This window comes from Hippocampus guttulatus, chromosome 12, assembly GCF_054856545.1.
Source record: "Hippocampus guttulatus isolate MCC_2025c chromosome 12, RoL_Hgut_1.0, whole genome shotgun sequence".
NCBI lineage: Eukaryota > Metazoa > Chordata > Actinopteri > Syngnathiformes > Syngnathidae > Hippocampus > Hippocampus guttulatus.
In genome coordinates this window covers 2,023,666-2,041,186 of record NC_141272.1, presented here as the reverse complement: position 1 = coordinate 2,041,186, position 17,521 = coordinate 2,023,666, and the positions used below count along the sequence as shown (strand labels likewise).

Genomic DNA, 17,521 nt, shown 5'->3' with positions numbered 1-17,521 from the left:
TATTTTTTAAATACATCTGAATTGATTGCTTTTGTTTGATGAACCGTACATCGTAAAAAAAATAATAAAATCATTGCATATTAAATCACAATCGCGATCTTGTGGAAAATAAATTTGCAATGAATTGATTTTTCAAAAGTATGATTTTTTTGCCAGCGTTGTACAGTGACAAGGCAAAAAAAAAATGCAATACTACTCCACTAGGTGGCAGAAGATACATAATGAACCTTTCGATCTACGTTTTTTGTGCTTTGGCTTCATGAAAGTGGAAACAATTGCAGACCAATCGGGGCATGGAGAAAAAATTGCAAGACCATTCTTTTGTTTTTCAGTTCCTGTTCACTTTAAATCCTCGGTGCAGTTAAAGCTTCATTTTTTTCCCCCCGACAAATATCATGACGACAACAAAAGATAGCTCAAAAGAGATTTTCAGGGTTTTCCTGATCGTAACCAAAGTCACTTTTTTTTGTAGCCATTGTCGTGGCACTGCTCAAACTGCTTTTTGCCATCACGTTTCCTCTTCTGTCTATTGTCTTTTTTTTTTTCCCATGACTGAATGTGCAATTGAAAGCTGGTGTTCTAAACATTCTCATTAAAAAAAAAAAATAGTGCGGCAATCCATTTTTTCAAGCTATCTCCAGATAACATCAATTTAAAAAATCAAAAGATGTTTTATCTACAGTGAAACCTGCACAGGCAAGCACCATTGTTTTTTCTTCCCGAGATTGTGATATGCCTCAGTTTCTCCCGGAGGATTTTTTTTTCCCCCAAAAGGAAAAAAAAAGGAAAAACAGATATGCAAGTGTACCATAAAAAAAAAAAAAAAAAACATCTCATATAAAAAAATAAAAGGTGTCTATTTGCGTTAAGCTCGGTGAGAAAACATTTTTGTCACTCCAATAACGGCATGCTGTAAATGAGCAAGCGCTTTTGGCATGTGACGCCGACGCGCAAACTTCTCTGGAAACCAGCAATGTGGTTACCGCCAACCTCCTGTACGTGTTCCCCCCCCCCGCCCACCATTTACCTTCTTCTTGGCGGCCCGTCCTCGGCTCTTGGTGAATTTGCTGTTGTTGTCCATGGAGGCAGCCCGTCGCCGAGGCGACTTGCCGCTCTTCCCGCCTTCGGGATTCAGCATCCACCACGAGCTTTTGCCCGTGCCCTCGTTCTGGACGCGGATGAAGCGGCTGTGCAGCGACAGGTTGTGCCTGATGGAGTTCTGGAGATGGAGGATGAGGGTGGGGGAGACACATCAGAGTGAGAGCTTTGCCCTTTCAAACAAACGCGCAACACTTGGCTTGGCGTTCGAGTGCAAATCCATCGTAGAGCTGCTGCTTCTCTCGAAACGAGCGCGACCGATGGACAGATGACTCGGGCGGGGGGAGAAGAAAGTGCCATTTGAATGTCACTTGGCGTCTACGGCTGGAGCGGGCAAATAACTGAAATGACTGAAATGATGGTGTTTGGTCCCAGTGGCCCTTGTACATCCCATCCTGCGGACTTGGGGGGTCCCCTGGCGCCTTATCTTAAGCCAGCAGTCTCCAACTTGGGCCTTAAACTGGACACTGATTTGAAATTGGACCGGCAAATTGGTGCCGTTGTTACAATCGTGCTTCTTTCATCTTAGGCAGCTGGCTAAAGTCAAGCCTCTCCTTCATCAACAGCAATTTGAAACATGAATTCATGCCTTTTTCATCCCGGCAGGATGACTGCAAATCACGTGACTTTGGAGTCAGCCAATCCTGTCTCCAGTTGGGCCAAAATGCTGCTGCTTACCTCCTAACCGGAATTTAAACGCCCGTTGGGCCGGATGGAAGAGCGGAGTGGGCCGAATGTGGCCCGCGGGCCATACTTTGCCCACCAAGTCGATACGTTGACCGTCTTATCTCTTAACATGCACAAAACACTGATAACACACATTCCATTTATGTCTCTTCTACACCGGAGGAAACACAATCCTGTTTTTTCTTCTTCTTCTGTTCCTAACTTAATTCGCCACACTGTCGTTGCCGGGTGACAAGTATTTTGGTGCCAGGAATAAGTGGGGCGTCACTAAAGCACCGCAAACAAATGAACGGGAATATTGGCCAAAGGTCTGCTGAGAAAACCACAGAGCGAGAGAGAGAGAGAGAGAGAGAGAGAGAGAGCCTGCTGGGATTTGGTGGATTCAGATGAGCCAAAACGGTTGTTTAAGGACCCAACGAGGCAAGGAAGGGAACGGTTACGTTTCATGAGCCTCGACCAAACTCACGCACGCGCTCACACACATCCTCCAATGTGTTCCTGCTCCTGCGCGTCACATCTGGTTCCCAGTGTGCCTTCTACTCTGCCTTCTCGTTTGCTTCATCTCAGCGCCACATCCATCGTCCGTCAGAAATTTAATCACAGCTCACTTATTGTCAAAGTAAGGGTGGGGGGGGGGGGTGATTTTCACCTACAGCAAGTTCGCGGGGACGAGGCGATGCCGACTGCAACGCGCATCAAACCCATCTGAAAAGTCTCCGCGCCTGAATCGGGTAAAGATGAGTTTGAAGTAATACGCAAACGTCGGGCTTCATTTACCGTTTGGGGATTTCAAGTCGTGTGTGTATGTTTTAGTTTTGGCGACATCAAGTGTGACACAGGCGAGGGTCTTGTGACTCCCCCCCCCCCCCCCACCTGTTTCCGACTCACCTTGCAGCGCACGAGGAATCTCAACATTCCAGCTAATCAGCGTGTGCAAAGTTCATTCGTAATCACAGCCAACGTGTTACTATCTCTTAGGAAACCGTGGAGACAGGATTCCCAGCCAGCCAGTCATCACAATCAACATTCCTCAGCGTGGTTACAAAAGCCAAGGTTCCGCAGCGCGGTGCAAAGCAGAAAGACGATTGTGCAAAGAGCGGCGGCAAAAAGAACATTTCAGCGACGCTGTCATCTGACAGTCACTCGGGACTGACCGGCTGATAAAAACAAACAAACAAAAAAAACAAACATTCTCTGTACTTTGAGAGAGCAAAAAAATGTGCGGCGGGGCTTGTGCGAGTCGGCCGCCAGGAGCGCCGCCGCGCTCTGAATAAACACGGCGGAGCGACAGAGCTGGCAAAACACGAGGAAGTGACCACATGAAAGAGCAGCGGGACAGGAAGCGGGGTCAACTTCCTGCCTCACAGGAAGCACCGTGGTCGTGAAGCGGGCGGGGGGGGGGGGGGGGGGGGGGTGGAGAAAGGGCAAAGGAATGCGAGGCTGCCTGAGTCGCGCCAGCGCCGCCAATTTAGCTTTAGCCCTCATCCATCATCCCCCCCCCCCTCCCAGCGCCGCGAGCCCTTCCCCCGGCCACCCCCACGGCGGCCTCGGCGGCGACGACTTTGTCGTGGGACTGGACGAACCCAACTCGAGCGAGAGGCGGCGAATCTTGGCGTGATCGTGCGCCATTTTTTTGAGGCGGGAGAAAGAGGGGCAGTGTGCGGCAACGTGGGGCAAGAATCACTCAAGTGCGCACTGTGCCAGTTGCACTGAAAGGCCGCAGTGTTCGCCCTTTCCCTCGCCAATCGACGTTGCCTTGTCTCGGTTTGTAATCACATTTTGGCCATTTGCAAATGGCCTCTTCATCGTCTTGTACAGGGGGGGGGTGTCAAACCCATTTCCGTTGCAGGGCCATTATGACTGGAATCATATAAAGAGGTCAAGAACAACGGTTTGTTGACGTTACTGTCATGAGGTGTTTGACAACAAGAAAATGTCTTTCTTATTAATGACATATAAGAATTTGAAATTTTAGTACGTATTTTCCCAAGCCTCATGGAAGTTGTCATGTTTGATTTGCTTTCGCGAGCCGCATAAAATGGTGCGGTGAGCCAGATCTGGCCCCCGGGCCTTAATTTTGACACCTGTGGTCTTGTAGGACAATCTAATAAGATGTAAGAAAGTCGCCGTTTGACGTCCTTGGCGGGCAAGGGTCCAAATCCAAAACCCGCCTGTCTTTGTGCGTACCTGGCCTCAAGGTACAACAACACACTTTTTCCAAGCGCGTGCGATCTAAAGCGGCTTCACTTCCTGTCCCAGCGCCTACAAGACCCCGCAGTGACATTTTCTGGTCGTTCCTCCGTCATAATAACAAAAAGTAGGAGAGTCGAACTTTCGAGTGACAATCTGATGCACGATGGCAAAAATGAAGCACGACTTTCTCAAAATGGCGAAGCATGATAATTCCAAAAGGTGAAATGTGCAGTCATTTCAGGGCCCGGTGCAGCAGGAGTTCGCAGCCTGACTTGGAAATGGGGGGGGGCGGGGGGCGGCTTCCTCTGCCGCAGCGACTGAATCGCTTGCACTTTCGACAGCACCTCAAATGTCAGCTCGCTCGGCGAAAGGAAATCCCCGCCGGGGCGTGACGCCTCCTCCAACACGCAGGACTGAATCAGAAGAAAGCCACAAGCGAGAGCTCGAGAGGACGTGCGGCGGGCGCTTCGCAGCGACGCGCTCAAAGTGTGCGACAGGTGCCAACATGCCGGCGGCGGCCCCTCTGAGCGGCGCTTCTCATGACACTGAGAAAGTGGAAAGAAAAGTGTTTTTTTTCTGAGCTTTGATTTTCAATTATATTTACTTATTTACGTGTTTATGTGCCCCAACTCCTAATTTGAAAACATTTCCACCGTGTCATTAACTCATTCACTCCCAAAGACGTTTATAAACGTCTTTTCGGACTTGGTCCAGAATTGGCTGGCACTGAATGAGTTAAACGTAGTTGTCCAGGTTACAATATCATCTGGCACGACGACAGTACTTTTGGTGTTGAGCCCAGCAAATTTTGGTGTATCGCAAAATAAAAAAAAAAGAAATCCAAAATAAACAAAGCAACACATTTTCACACGAGCGCATTCAATGCAGACGGAGCGCAGCGACTCCATGTGTTTGCAGTTTGATACGTTATCAGCGCCAATAAGAACCGACTGCACGGCCACAATCACTGGCCTATTAACTAAAGTCAATAGGCCATAAAAGGCAGTGGAAATTTGAAAAGGGGAGCATGAAGGAAATAACAAGGCCTTTGGTCATCCTAATTTGCTTCGTTAAATCTGCGCAGGGGGTGGAAGGATAAAAATAAAAAACTGCTGCCTTGAATGTAGCACAACAAATAGCCTCAGGTTAGGCTGCACACAAGCGTGTCACTGTCAAGCGCGTTATAAAAAGACCTCGCAAAAGTCGGACTTTTTAAAAATAGGATCGGCTAGACAAAAAAAAAAAAAAAAAACACCCGAGGATAAAGTGACGATCCGGAACCGGGTTGTCTGTGCGCCACCGTCCCACCACTCCGCCCACGCACACCCCACCCTCGTTCCGCCATCTCGCCGCACCACAGGGACGTCTCACACACACACACACACAGAGCTGATCATGCACTCCCGTGGATTTAAAAAAAAAAAAAGGGCTCTCTTTTCGTGCCATAATGCAATTTGGAGGTCTGGACACTGAGCGCTCAGTGTGGAGATCCTTAAATCCACTTTAGGCCAAGTGGCTGACTGTGACGTTCGGGGTGGAACCTCTTGGAAACAGCCGCTTTCATTAAAAAAAAATTGCAGGAGCAGCAAAAGTGTCTGCAAACGTATTTACCGAGGACCTCTTGACCCGGATCTCCATCTCCTCGATCCTCTGCGAGGAACCGGAGTCGTTAGGTGGTAGACAAGAGGCCGGGTAGGAACAGACACCTCTCGACATCTTTCATCGCCCCGACGACGTTGCAAAACGAGCGACGGCCCGGAGCGCAAAAAGGCTATTAGCGAGCTTCCTGCCGCATAGCATCCGCACAGGAAGAGCTGGCCGCTCCTGATAGCGATCCCGCTGAAGAGCGGGCTTGTACGCAAAGCGGGTCCGAGTGTAGCGGCAGATTGAAAACAGGGTTCAGGCAGCCACTTCCGAAGCCAAACTTTGCGGTTGACGGGCCAAACAAGAGGAAATAGGAAAGCGTTGAAAGAGGAAAGCGAGGCTACGGGGTTCGTCTCGGCCCGTCTGGTGGGTTCGCGGCGTGCGGCGGAAGCCGTACGGTACGTCGAGATTACTCACGCCGAGTTGGGGAAAAATTAAAAAATCGGCTTTCGGGTAAAATGCGGAGATGCATCCGAAATGCAAGCGGTGTCGTGAAAATTGAGTCGAATCGGAAAATCGGTTTGGATATAAAAGATGCGAGTGAACCGAATCCAACCAAACGGAATTGCTCCACGTTAAAACATGGCGCCCTTGAATCGTAGCCGATGTAGTAAATCGGCTTTTATTCGCATATTCAAATATATGCGTATGTGCATATGTGAGGGCTGCGTGTCTCTCCGATGTAAACGCGGTCGATAGAAACTTTGCGCTGCTGGAATCTCAGTGGCCACGTGCCTCTGAGAACATTCTGTTCTGCCCATCAATCGCTCGGTGTCGACTTCGTCTCGCCGTGATGTCACAAAGTGAACAGCAAGGTGAAGAGGGACGGCCAAAAAACAGTTCTCACCGAATCAGATCGTGTTCACGGCTCGAACACCTGTCTTGCCGTTAGAAAAAATCGAGTTATGCGAAAAGTGCCGAAACGTTGAACTGCTGAACATTCAAAAGTTGCGCAAAGGTCAACCTCGGTCTACCTGCGATGCATTTGAAGTTCATCCTACAATGTCATTCCAAGCTAGAATAGGCCAAATTTTTTGTCAAGAGTTTCCCACAAATGAAGCGCGAGAATGACTCATCTCCCGCCATTTCCTCCCATTTGTCCGTCTCGGACACACGGCCAAATGGAGAGCGCAGCTGTGCAATTTGAGCGAGCGTTCTGTCTGTCCAAGGGCCCCAAAGAGCTTTTTGCTCGCCGCTTAATTCATTCCGCGAGGCGTTCAGCGGGGACTGCCGCCAAACTTGCGTGACGTTTCACATTTAAGGAAGACAAATTGCGTTGACCCGTTAACTGTGGAGGACAGGCTAATTTACAAGACCAAAAGACAATTGCGAACTAAGAAAAGATATGAGCCGGATTCTCTGCCAGTGGCGAAGAGTGGCACGCAGAACGACCGTTTTGTTTTTTTGTGACGATAAAGTCGCAAAAATGACAAAAGTCGCACCAGCCAAGAAATGCATCATGAGCGAGAAAAGAAAAACGAAACATAAGTCGCTCCGGAGTACAAGTGCTATTTTGGGGGGAAATTGACTGAATGTAGTCGAGCCAAAATAATCGTTTTGTAATCGTGGCGAACAGCGGCAAAAGAGTTCCGGTTGGATTTGAAACTTCCGCCTGTAATCTACGCGAAGGTTTTCCCTTTTAGTTGAAAATGGCTTACCTTAACCAGAATCCAGCGTCGCGTTGTCGCTAAAGGATTTCAATCCTTGTTTGGTTTAGTGCGCCTTTTGTTGCCGTAAATAGCAGGCCTTCATGATGATCCTGATTTCGGGGGCCGGTCCGCCCCTCAATGTAATGTCTACAGTTCAGACTAAAAACCGGAAGCCAGGAGAAAGTGTTTGGGTTTCACTGGAGTCGCAATACTGTAAGGTGGTCATCTCCGACATTTTGGATCCGAACAAAAACGATGTGGCAACGCCAGCAAAAAAAAGGCGACTGCTCCGAAGATCACGGACTGAACAGTTTTTGCTGCTCGTCATACACTAAGGGCATACGACTGCCGGAATTCTCGTTTATCAAACAAGACGGTTGCGCTCTCGCGGGTTTGAGGTGTCGTGCACGACGTGTTCTCGACTCCATTCTTTCCCGGCAAAATACGGCGCCATTCCCGAGTTGCCGTTTTCATGTTTTTCGCCCTTGGCGGCAGCGCCTAAGTGCTTTCCTGACTCAGTCGCGCACGGCGTGCGGCTCATGTGCGCACAGACAGGGACCGCGTTGTGCTAGCTAAAATATGTGCATGTGCCGCTATATGCGACACAATTGCGAGTCTGTCAATGCACAGAGCGGCATCTGTGGAGCAGGAGGTTATTTTTCGCCTCCGACGGCTCGCCCGACTGGGCCGGGCCGCTGCTCTCGCCTGGCCCCAGATAAAGATGCAGTGTGCGGGCCACCGAGGGATGCCCGTGTCCATCGGCCAGACCCACACTGTGGAGAGATGGGGCGGGGGGGGGGGGCATCCCCCAACTGGTTCAATCGCACGATTCCTCCATCAATAAATCAAAAGAGAAAAAGGGACTGCCGAGGGGGTTCTCAATTCAAATACGGCCAAAGCTCCTCATCTATTTGCTGTATTTGTTGTTGTTTTGTAACACCCTAAAATGCCACAAGATGGCGCCAAAGCTGCAGATTGTACATGAAAGATAAATCGTATCAGAATAAATTGTGAAAAACAAACGAGAAATGGATTATTAACGTCAATCCTGAAGTGGAGTGAACAAATGTGCTACGCTGAATTAAAATAAACCTACTGAGCCACTGTAAAATTTTGCACAGTTCGACATCCCGGTCAACGATTTTATGCAGGTGGTGGCTTTGGCTCCCTCAAGTCGGATGTGAATAAGAATCGCTTCACTGTTGTTTATGTAGGCAATGCTAACAACAACAACAACAAATAAAACATTTTCGGTTTTCTGTGACAGCCTCTCCAGAATTCAGGCCAATCGCCCCTTTAATGAGCTACAGCAGTGCGGTTTGTCTCGGTGACAGCCAGCAAGGCCACCAAAAACTTGGTGCTCGGGGAGGGGGCGGGGTTGAGTGAATGATGAGAAAGACAGAAAATCAAACGCTAAAATGGCCGCCCACGTCGCCTGAGCTGTTTTCTATTAAATGCGGCTCCGAAAAGGCTGCAGCCATTTAAAAAGCGTCTTGCAGCTCGGAAATATACGCCGATTTCACAGCAGATATTCAATGAAAGCTTCAGGGGAAAGTGCAACACGTGCACTCTTCAATGTAAAGCACTTAGCCGTTTGCCGCCTCTAAAATTAGCGAGCGTGAACAAGATGGAGTGAAGCCATTACTCACCCCCCCCCAGCCCCCACTTTTTTTTTTTTTTAACAGCAGCCCAGATTTTCCTCTCATAGACTCATTATGAGATGGAAATGATGGTGACACATCAGAAAACAAACAGAGCCAACGTGGGAGGACTTCATTCAATCGAATATAAGAAGAACGACAGGGAAGCTTTCAAATCACGCATCTCTTCAGTAAGGCAACCAACTAACCCCCCCCAAAAATAAAAACAGTTTTTGAATGTCAGGATTGTGAGGTCGTGTCCCAAAGGCTGCGCTTATGGACCCTTGACACTTTTATAGCTTGGGAACAGACCTGTTGCTTTTTGTCTTCAGAAAAAGTACAGACGTTTCCCTTGGGGTTCAGTAATGAACCCCGTGGGATACATTAGCGCTGACTGTAACTAAGGTCGAGAGTAAAATCATATTCAGTGGCCCTCGGGCTTGACAATTCATCAAAAGTTAATTGGGATTTCAACACCGCGGCTGGAATTTACGGCCAAACTATAGAGACAACAAAAATCACTATACGCACTGAATATTCCAATACCACATCGACTTTGTTTTAGAAACATCGCTAGCTGATTGCTAGCAGTCAACGGGTAGTTTCCGTTGACAGGCTAGCAAAAAAATTTGCTATTACCTCCTGATTTTTAAAGTGATATCCCTTCGCCAAACATTGATGACATCTAATCTGTACATTTTTGTTTGCCCTTTCTGAAAATGTGTACACCTCAATTTTTAAAAATGTGACCAAAGTGCATCTGTTTTGTGCTGCAGTAGCTGTCAATGGCGGTGAATGACCTCCACGGGTCCACACAACGAGTGAAACACTTGCAGCAAATACACCCTCAGTCAAAAGAAACGCAACACTTTGGTCCTAATGACTTCATGGGACAATAATAGCAAAGAGGAAGAACGCAATTTTTTAAAAAAATGAAGCGAAGAGGAAGAAGAATCTGTTGTCACATGTTGCTTCCGGAGTTGTGGTGACATCACGGCCCGTGAAGAGGCAACACCACGCGCACGCACTTCCTGTCAGCTACGGCATGCGAGCTGCAGTGTCGCAGGGAGGAAAAAAATTGGGACGCGAATTCCTCAGACACTGTGAGAGTGACTTGGTCGAAAAGTTGACATGGAAGGGGATACATTGGGCGAGAGTGACTTTTTAATTGTTTGCGTACGACATCTGTGGGGCGCCTGCCCATCCATCAAGAGTGTAATGACATCACAAAGCCTATTTCTGAATATGTGCCCGGCATCCACTGAACCTCTGTGATTATGGCGCGCAAGCTAGGCTGGGTTGAAGATCCGCCATTTTCAAACATTTAAACCAACGAGAATGGAATTTGGGACAAAGAAGAGCCACATGTCAAGGAAGGACATCAACTACGAGATTTGTTTACCATGTGGCTTTCTTTTTTTTTCATCTTGATTAAATTCCCCAGCAGGTTACTGTGTCACGCCGCTACCATGTCAAGCTATTTACAAAGCGGCATCCCGACACAAGCCAGATCATGATTTACCGCTACAAACTGGGTTGTTGAGAGCTGAATTGTTCCTTGGCAGAGGCTCCACTGTTTGGCTCGTGACGACGCAACACACGCCTCCAATCAATCGCCGGTAAGCACGAAGGATTGCGTGTGCGCTAAACGCTGGCCCAGTCTGACAGGCTCCAAGTGTAATCGCTTCAGGGCGGGAGTGGAACAACAATGCGAGTCTGGCTAATGCCTGTGGTTTTGAGGCCCTTGGCAGTTGGCGGTCCCGTTAAAGTGGAACTCTGCTCCCTGTGTGTTTGCCGCCACACATTCGTACGCGCACGAGCGGGCGCTGACGGGAGGCAGTGATTCCCATGCGCGAACAAACGTGATCTGAGAACCACGCAAGGGCTCTTCCTCTATGACGAGTCAAAATTCCAGCATCGTATTACGCCACGGCTCTGGCCACAGCCGGCACCAAAACATGCGCTCATGTGCTTCGCGACCAAAGCTTCGCTCGGGGAAAACAATGTGACTCATTTCCAAATGGATGTTTACCTGAGTACGGGCGCTATTTTGTAACGGAGCGCCGACTGGATGCTGCGACGGCGGAATGATTTTACACGTTTGGCAGGTCGTGAGCCGCACCGCTCGCGAGCGCCGGATGGAAAACGCAGGTTGGCCGATTTAAAGAGTCACTTTGCAGGGAAGTTTCCTGGACCCTTTCCACGAGAATGAAAGCATCAAGCACGCAGAGCTAGCCGCTAGCATTTGTAAACAGTTTTAACAAGCGCTGGACTCCACTCTGGACCGTAAAACTCATTTTTAAAAGGGGAACAAAAATCCCATCAGTGGCCATCGCATGTTTCAGATTGAGGAACTTTTAGGGTTGGTTTTAAGATGAAGAAAATCGGAAATACGGTGGTACCTTGACCTATGAAGAAAAATTGTGTCTCATAATAATTCAATGGGCAACAAAGGCTGCTGTACTCCACGCAGATTTCCCCACACATGGATTTGACGATGAAATACAGACAGACAAAGACCTTCTCATAAGATGCAATAATAGTGCTGTAGTTGTTTTCCTACGATGATAAAGAATATATGCCCGTGAGTATCGGTGTGTGCTCTGTTTGCGTGTGCTGCCGCCGCACGTACTCAAATGTAAGTTGTTCAAAGGGTTGTGATAACGGCCCATCGTTGCTAACACGTTGATGGCATTTTACAGTGTGTTTTAGCATTAAGCTAACACACTTTCGCCAAACAAAGTCAATGTCGTTTGGTTGAACACACAACGCGTATCGTGATTAGTTTTACATAAGCTTCAACTGGGAGTGGCAATAAACTCAAATAGCTCGCAGCAAGCACTTGGCGTCGCTACGGAAGAATTGTTTTTGGTCAACAAAGGTTGGGCCACTATGTTCTTAGTCTGTCCTGCATTTGGCTGGCAACCAGTTCAGGCCAAAGTCCCCTGGTATAAGCTCAGGCTAACGCATTTATTCACATTTGTTTGTATTTTAGCCAAACGACGTAAAGACAGAAATCCTTGGCTCCCCCCGAGCTGATTTCCTGTCTCCTCCATTCTCTATCTGAACTTTGCTTCCTGACGGTGAGAGTGTTTGGGAGAGGGAACTCCAGCGGGAAGGTTGTGAAATCGCCAGCAGGATTCATTCTCATTTTTGCTTGTTGTTCAATCCCGAAAGACGGGGGTGGTGACATCACGGCGACCACCATGATGGTGTTTGTCAGTCAGCTGTGTCGCATTTCATACGCATTATGAGAATGAATGAACTCCTCAGCTGTCATCATACTGCAATGGCAGACATAGACTTTCCTGTCGGACCGGCACTTGATGTTAATTTCTTGGTGAGAAATTGAAAGATAGCAGAATTTTGTACTGAGAAAAAAAGACATTTAGCATCCAACTAGCATTCTTACAGTACAAATGTACCGGATCTGACTAAGACTAAAAATCTCAAAATGACGTTCTATCTGTCTGTCTGACTGTCTGGCTAGCTAGCCAGACAGATGCTGGTCTGTCTAGCATCTGTCTAGCTAGCTAGCTAGCATTTGGGGCATTCTCCTAGCTAGAGAAACTGAGAAGCCCATGTCATAAATTAAATGGTAATCTTTCAGTTAAAAGACTACTACATTTATTAAAATGGACTCCCAAGTATGCACTGGTACTTGTTTAATGCCTTCAAACTCTGCGTCAGTGTTAGCGAGTGTTTCAAGTGTCGTGACGCTCAGAATATAGGTACACTCTATATGGGTTGACAGTCAATGAGAGGGCGCATATGAACAAACTGCCACACATGCTAACATGCGTGTTTTTAGAATGTGGGAGGAAGTCGGATTACTTGGAGAAATGAATCCCACTTAAGCACAGGAAGAACAGGAAGGTTGGAGCCAAGATTTGAAAGCCAAACCTCAAAACGTTGAGGTTGACATGCTGACCACTTGGTCATAGTGCTGCCCGCCACCAGCCAAAAAAATGTATCCTAAATATTGTTTATGAGCAATTAAAATTTGTTTCATTCATGGCTTTCAGAAGGAGATTAGTAAAAATTGTCAACTCAAATTAGACTACGGTCATCAGAATGAGAGCCAGAATCAAGTTGATGCTTGTGATCAGAATGATTTCAAAGGTGAGGAAGCAGAAGCAAAGCAAAGGCAAGAATATGAAGCCACAAAGAAGCGGAAAAAAAAGGGGGGGGGGGGTTGGACGAGGAAAGAAAGATGTGTTGGAATGTTCCCCGTGTCGGCCGGGTGTCTGTCTGCCATCGTGTCTGTGCATCTGCCAGCAGCGGGGCTTTAATTATGAGGCCCAGGTTATGCACTCGCTCGCACGCACGCGCGCACGCAAACACACCCGTGCACACACTCCACCTCTCACACAGTGCCTCATAGTTCCGCTGACTAACCAGTGGCACCAGACTTTGGCCTGCGGCGCCTTGATTCCAGTAAACGTCTTCTTATGCAACTCCGAACAAGTGGCAAACAGTCTCAACTGCTGCCCCTTCATTTTCTCCTTCCACTCTACATACGGTGGGACAAAGGTGGCGGTGGCGGGCCTGGGGGAGGGGGGGGGGGGGGACGGGCGGGTCGTGGCACAAAGTGTGGTCCGCCATTGGTATGGAATGGACAAGGCATGGCAAAGTCAGGCGGCCGAGGCGGGAAATGGGCTGTGCTGCTCCAGCTCCTCGCCTGAGAAACACAGCTGCCCCTTCTGTCCTGGGGCCGTGCCAAGCTTGGACTCCTCCACCGCTTTCAGGGGTGACGTGAGTCTATGTGAGTGTGTGTGAGTGCATGTGTGTGCTGAAGCGGGAGAAACAGGAGCACTGCTGTTCCATCCAATCCCTGCTACCCCCCCCCCCCCCCCCCCCCCCCGCCCCCGCCCGAGCGTCCCACTAATACACATTCAGACTATGAGCTTGTTTCGGATTGCCGATGACCAAATCAGCTTTGCGCTGGAGACTAGAATGCCTTCATTCTTGGGTTAAAGCTGGCATTGGTGGGAAGCAGAGAAATGTTGGCTTCACTGGTTGGGCAGGACGGCGGTGTAGTTATGAGCACGTCAGCTTCGCAATCGGTAGCTTCAAGATTGAAGACTCAAAACGTTTGCAATGCTCCTCAATCAATGAATTGATTTTAATGAGTCCAGTCACTGTTTTATTTTTCTACATTTAGAAAACTTTGACTCTCAAAATGGCACCCGTCCGTTTCCTTTGTCCCCATAAGAGTGGCAAGGAAGTGTAACCGATTCCACCTGACTTCAAGCACATACTGGGCTGAGTGGTGTTCTTATTGTTATTCTCTTTCCGTAGAGTTCCTTCGGGTTCGGTATGCGCCAGGCCTCTTTAGCCACGTGCTAAAAAGACAGAGCAGCTAGCTCAGCGTCTAGCTTGAGAACGTCGTGGTTTCATTTTCAGTGTGATTAAATCCGTTCCTATTGACACAACAATTAAGTCGATGTTTGATTTTTGCATTTGATTCCATTGCTGTACCAAATGTGAACAGAACCTTGATTCATATAAGCTAAACTAAATCAAATTTAGCACTTGTGACAAACATCCCTGACCTCTTTTTTTTTTTTTTTTTGTGTGTGTGCGATTCCGACACTCGCCGAACCAACGCATGACCGAGTGAAGTCAGTGGGTGCGCGCTAACGACCGGCGGGCCGTGAACCAGCTCGGACCGCCATGTTTGTCTCCAGTTTGTTTTGAGGCGTGGGAGGGAGTGTTTACTGCAAGTGGAGTGAGGAATGCCGGGTCGGGAGTGCGTCGTGTACAGAGGGAACGCCGCGGCCGTATCGATCTACGCACGGACATCAAAGCGCGGTAAATATTTGCGCAGTGACACAGGCGATGCAGCAAACACTGAGAAAGAACAGCCAAGTTGCGTGCATGTGTGCGTATGCGTAACACCTCCAAGCTAATTGTTCAAAATTATTGTTTTTGGTCAGTTGTCACTGGATAATTAAGTATTTTTGTTCGCCAGCTGACAGGGTTGACAAAGCCATGGGAGCAAGTTTTGATAGCCTCAAAGTGGAGCTAATACGAGATAACCCTGCGTTTAAAAAAACGATAAGGCATGACATGGTTTTCTTTCTATACAGTATGAGCTCTTATTTTAAAAAAAAAAGAAGGAAACCACTTTTGTGTGCAGTATTCTTGTTGTGTCAAGTTATCCAAATGAGTTTTGTCAATTATATAATTGAATATAAAAATGTATTTTTTACTGAAATCTCCTTTTACCGGTCTCTATTTTTACTCAAGTATCTGAACTTCTTCTGAAATACAGAGTGTGATTACATTTGTCACCTCGGAAACCAACACGTGACACGAGAAAGAAAACAGGCCTGCGCAGGGTTGTGCCATTTTTTTTTTTTTTTTTTGCGACATGCGTTCATTCCACTTCCTGCCCGGGCCGACGTCCAGCCAGAAGAGCTCCTGTGAGCGGGTCGCACCTGGCACAACTGTCCGTCGTCGTGACTCAGTTGGCGGGCGATCTCGTCTCGCTCGAGCTCGGCCGCCAAAAGCGGCGCCGGCGGAGAAGCTCTTGGCTGGCTGGCGTAGTGGGGAACGAGTGGAAGTGGTGATTCAGATTTGTTGACAACTTGGATTGAAAAATACAAAGTAAGAGCTCATCTACACATGATGACATTAATGAAGCACCTTCACTGACGACAGAGCATCAGGAGCGGTCACGACATAACACACGTAAACACATGCTACCTTTTGATAACGAGCAACAAGCATAAAGATGCTAAGCCAGCCGCCAGCTAACGCTAGCAGCAAACATAACCAACGTCTTCACTCTGTGTTCGTTCCTGTCGAACACCACAAACAGAGCAACTCAAGAACAGCCACAGAAGATCCACATTAAACTCCTTTGTTCACAAAAAGTTGACACTCTTCCTTGTGATGACAAATGCTGAGCATAAGGCAGCCTAGCTCCGCATCCGGTGCTTCTCTTGTTTAACTACTCAAACAAAAGGGACTCCAAAAGGCTCAACAACCACCACGGATGATCCAAATTCAAGTCTTTTCTTCACAAAAATTTTGGGCGATACTGGCTGAGAGTCCATTCAATCATCTTTATTGGGCAAAACACAAAAGGAATTTGTCTCTGCTAGTTGAAACAATTGAAGACTTCAGCGAATGGAAAGTCAGAAACCTACGAAATCAAACAAGTCACAGTCACTTCCACACTATTCAACTCCTTAGATATTTGCACTATTTCCAAGTCTTACAACAGTACCTTTCAAATATCTCAACTAAACTCAAATGACAAGCAGATTAGCTAGCTAACAGTGACAAGCTAACAGCCGTCTAAATCTTCATTTGATGTCAAATGGCACAAACAGATCAAAAAATGCTAAAAACGTGTCTGAGATTAATTGAGGAAAGGTCCCGTAGGTCACAAAAAGCAAAATTTACTCAGCAAAATCAGGAGACAAAAACTAGCTAAAAACATCCATACATCTATCCATTTTCAGATCCGCTTATCCACACAAGGGTCGCGGCGGGTGCTGGATCCTATCCCAGCTGTCTTCGGGCAGTAGGCAGGGGACACCCTGAACTGGTTGCCAGCCAATCGCAAGGCACACATAGACCAACAACCATCCGCGCTCACACTCCGAACTACATAGAACTCAGCCTTCAATGAAGAAATGTCAGTCAGACGTGCCAATCATTGTTTCACTGTGCTACCACGTCTACTTCACAGAACAAAAAAGCAACAATCCTAATCAAAAGCGCGGTGTCACTTTACGCCAGACGCAATCGCGCCGTCCCCTCCGCGAGTAAACCGAGTAAACAATGTGTGATAGCCCCCCTGTGTGGAGGCGCGGGAGGCCCCGCCATCACCCCCGCCGCCGCTGTGAATGGCACGCTGCTTTTCCCACACTTTCGCACCGTCTACGGCGAGCCCCTTGGCGGAGGCCGAGCGCCCCCCTCGTCGAGCCGCCACAATGACGCTTCCCTGAATGGAGAAGCGTCCATGAAAATAAAGAGGCGCAAAGGAGGTGTCTATCACCGTGATGCTCAGGCGGACTGTGAATCAGCGTTTCCAGACCACCGGACCGGCGCCAGTCCGTGGGCCATTTCGTAACAGACTGGTGTAACATCGAGAAAACTAGTCTAAAAATGTTTTGTTGGGCATTAGTCTGAGTTTTATTTTGAAACATCAGGTGCATCCGCCATTGCTGTTCTACTTGGGTCGCAACGGGGGGTGGGAAATTTCCAATAATTTTCCAAGGGAGGTTATGATGGGAGAATTTGAAAAATACTACAAATTTACAAATCTTTCATGCAAATGATGGGAATTAAATGAAAATTGTGGATATTGTTTTGTCATGAGCAGACATCTGTGTAAAACACACAATTCTCCTTTGTCCACGTGCCGGGGGCATTACAGTATAGCTAAAGGGACACATTTTTTTTCACTGCACTACATCCGCAACATACCCAAAGACTGCTTGTACCTCAAACTTTGGCTGCGCAAAATACAGAAAAAAAAAATCAACCAAATAACCCCTAGTAACTCAAAAAGTGTGTATGTTGGGGCGTTTGTAAGTAAAGGTACCACCATAACTTACCTGAATTTTTTTTTTTTTTTTTTTTGGTCAGGAG

At 47.7% G+C, this 17,521-nt stretch overlaps 1 protein-coding gene across 1 annotated transcript in view; it reads right to left on the bottom strand.

Moving 5' to 3' along the window:
* foxo1a (forkhead box O1 a) overlaps positions 1–17,521 on the bottom strand; it is a 28,308-nt gene that overhangs the window by 5,050 nt on the left and 5,737 nt on the right. The window contains exon 2 of the mRNA XM_086125004.1: positions 1,028–1,219. Coding sequence (XP_085981130.1) covers positions 1,028–1,219 — 192 coding nt within the window. The remainder of the gene's footprint in view (positions 1–1,027; positions 1,220–17,521) is intronic.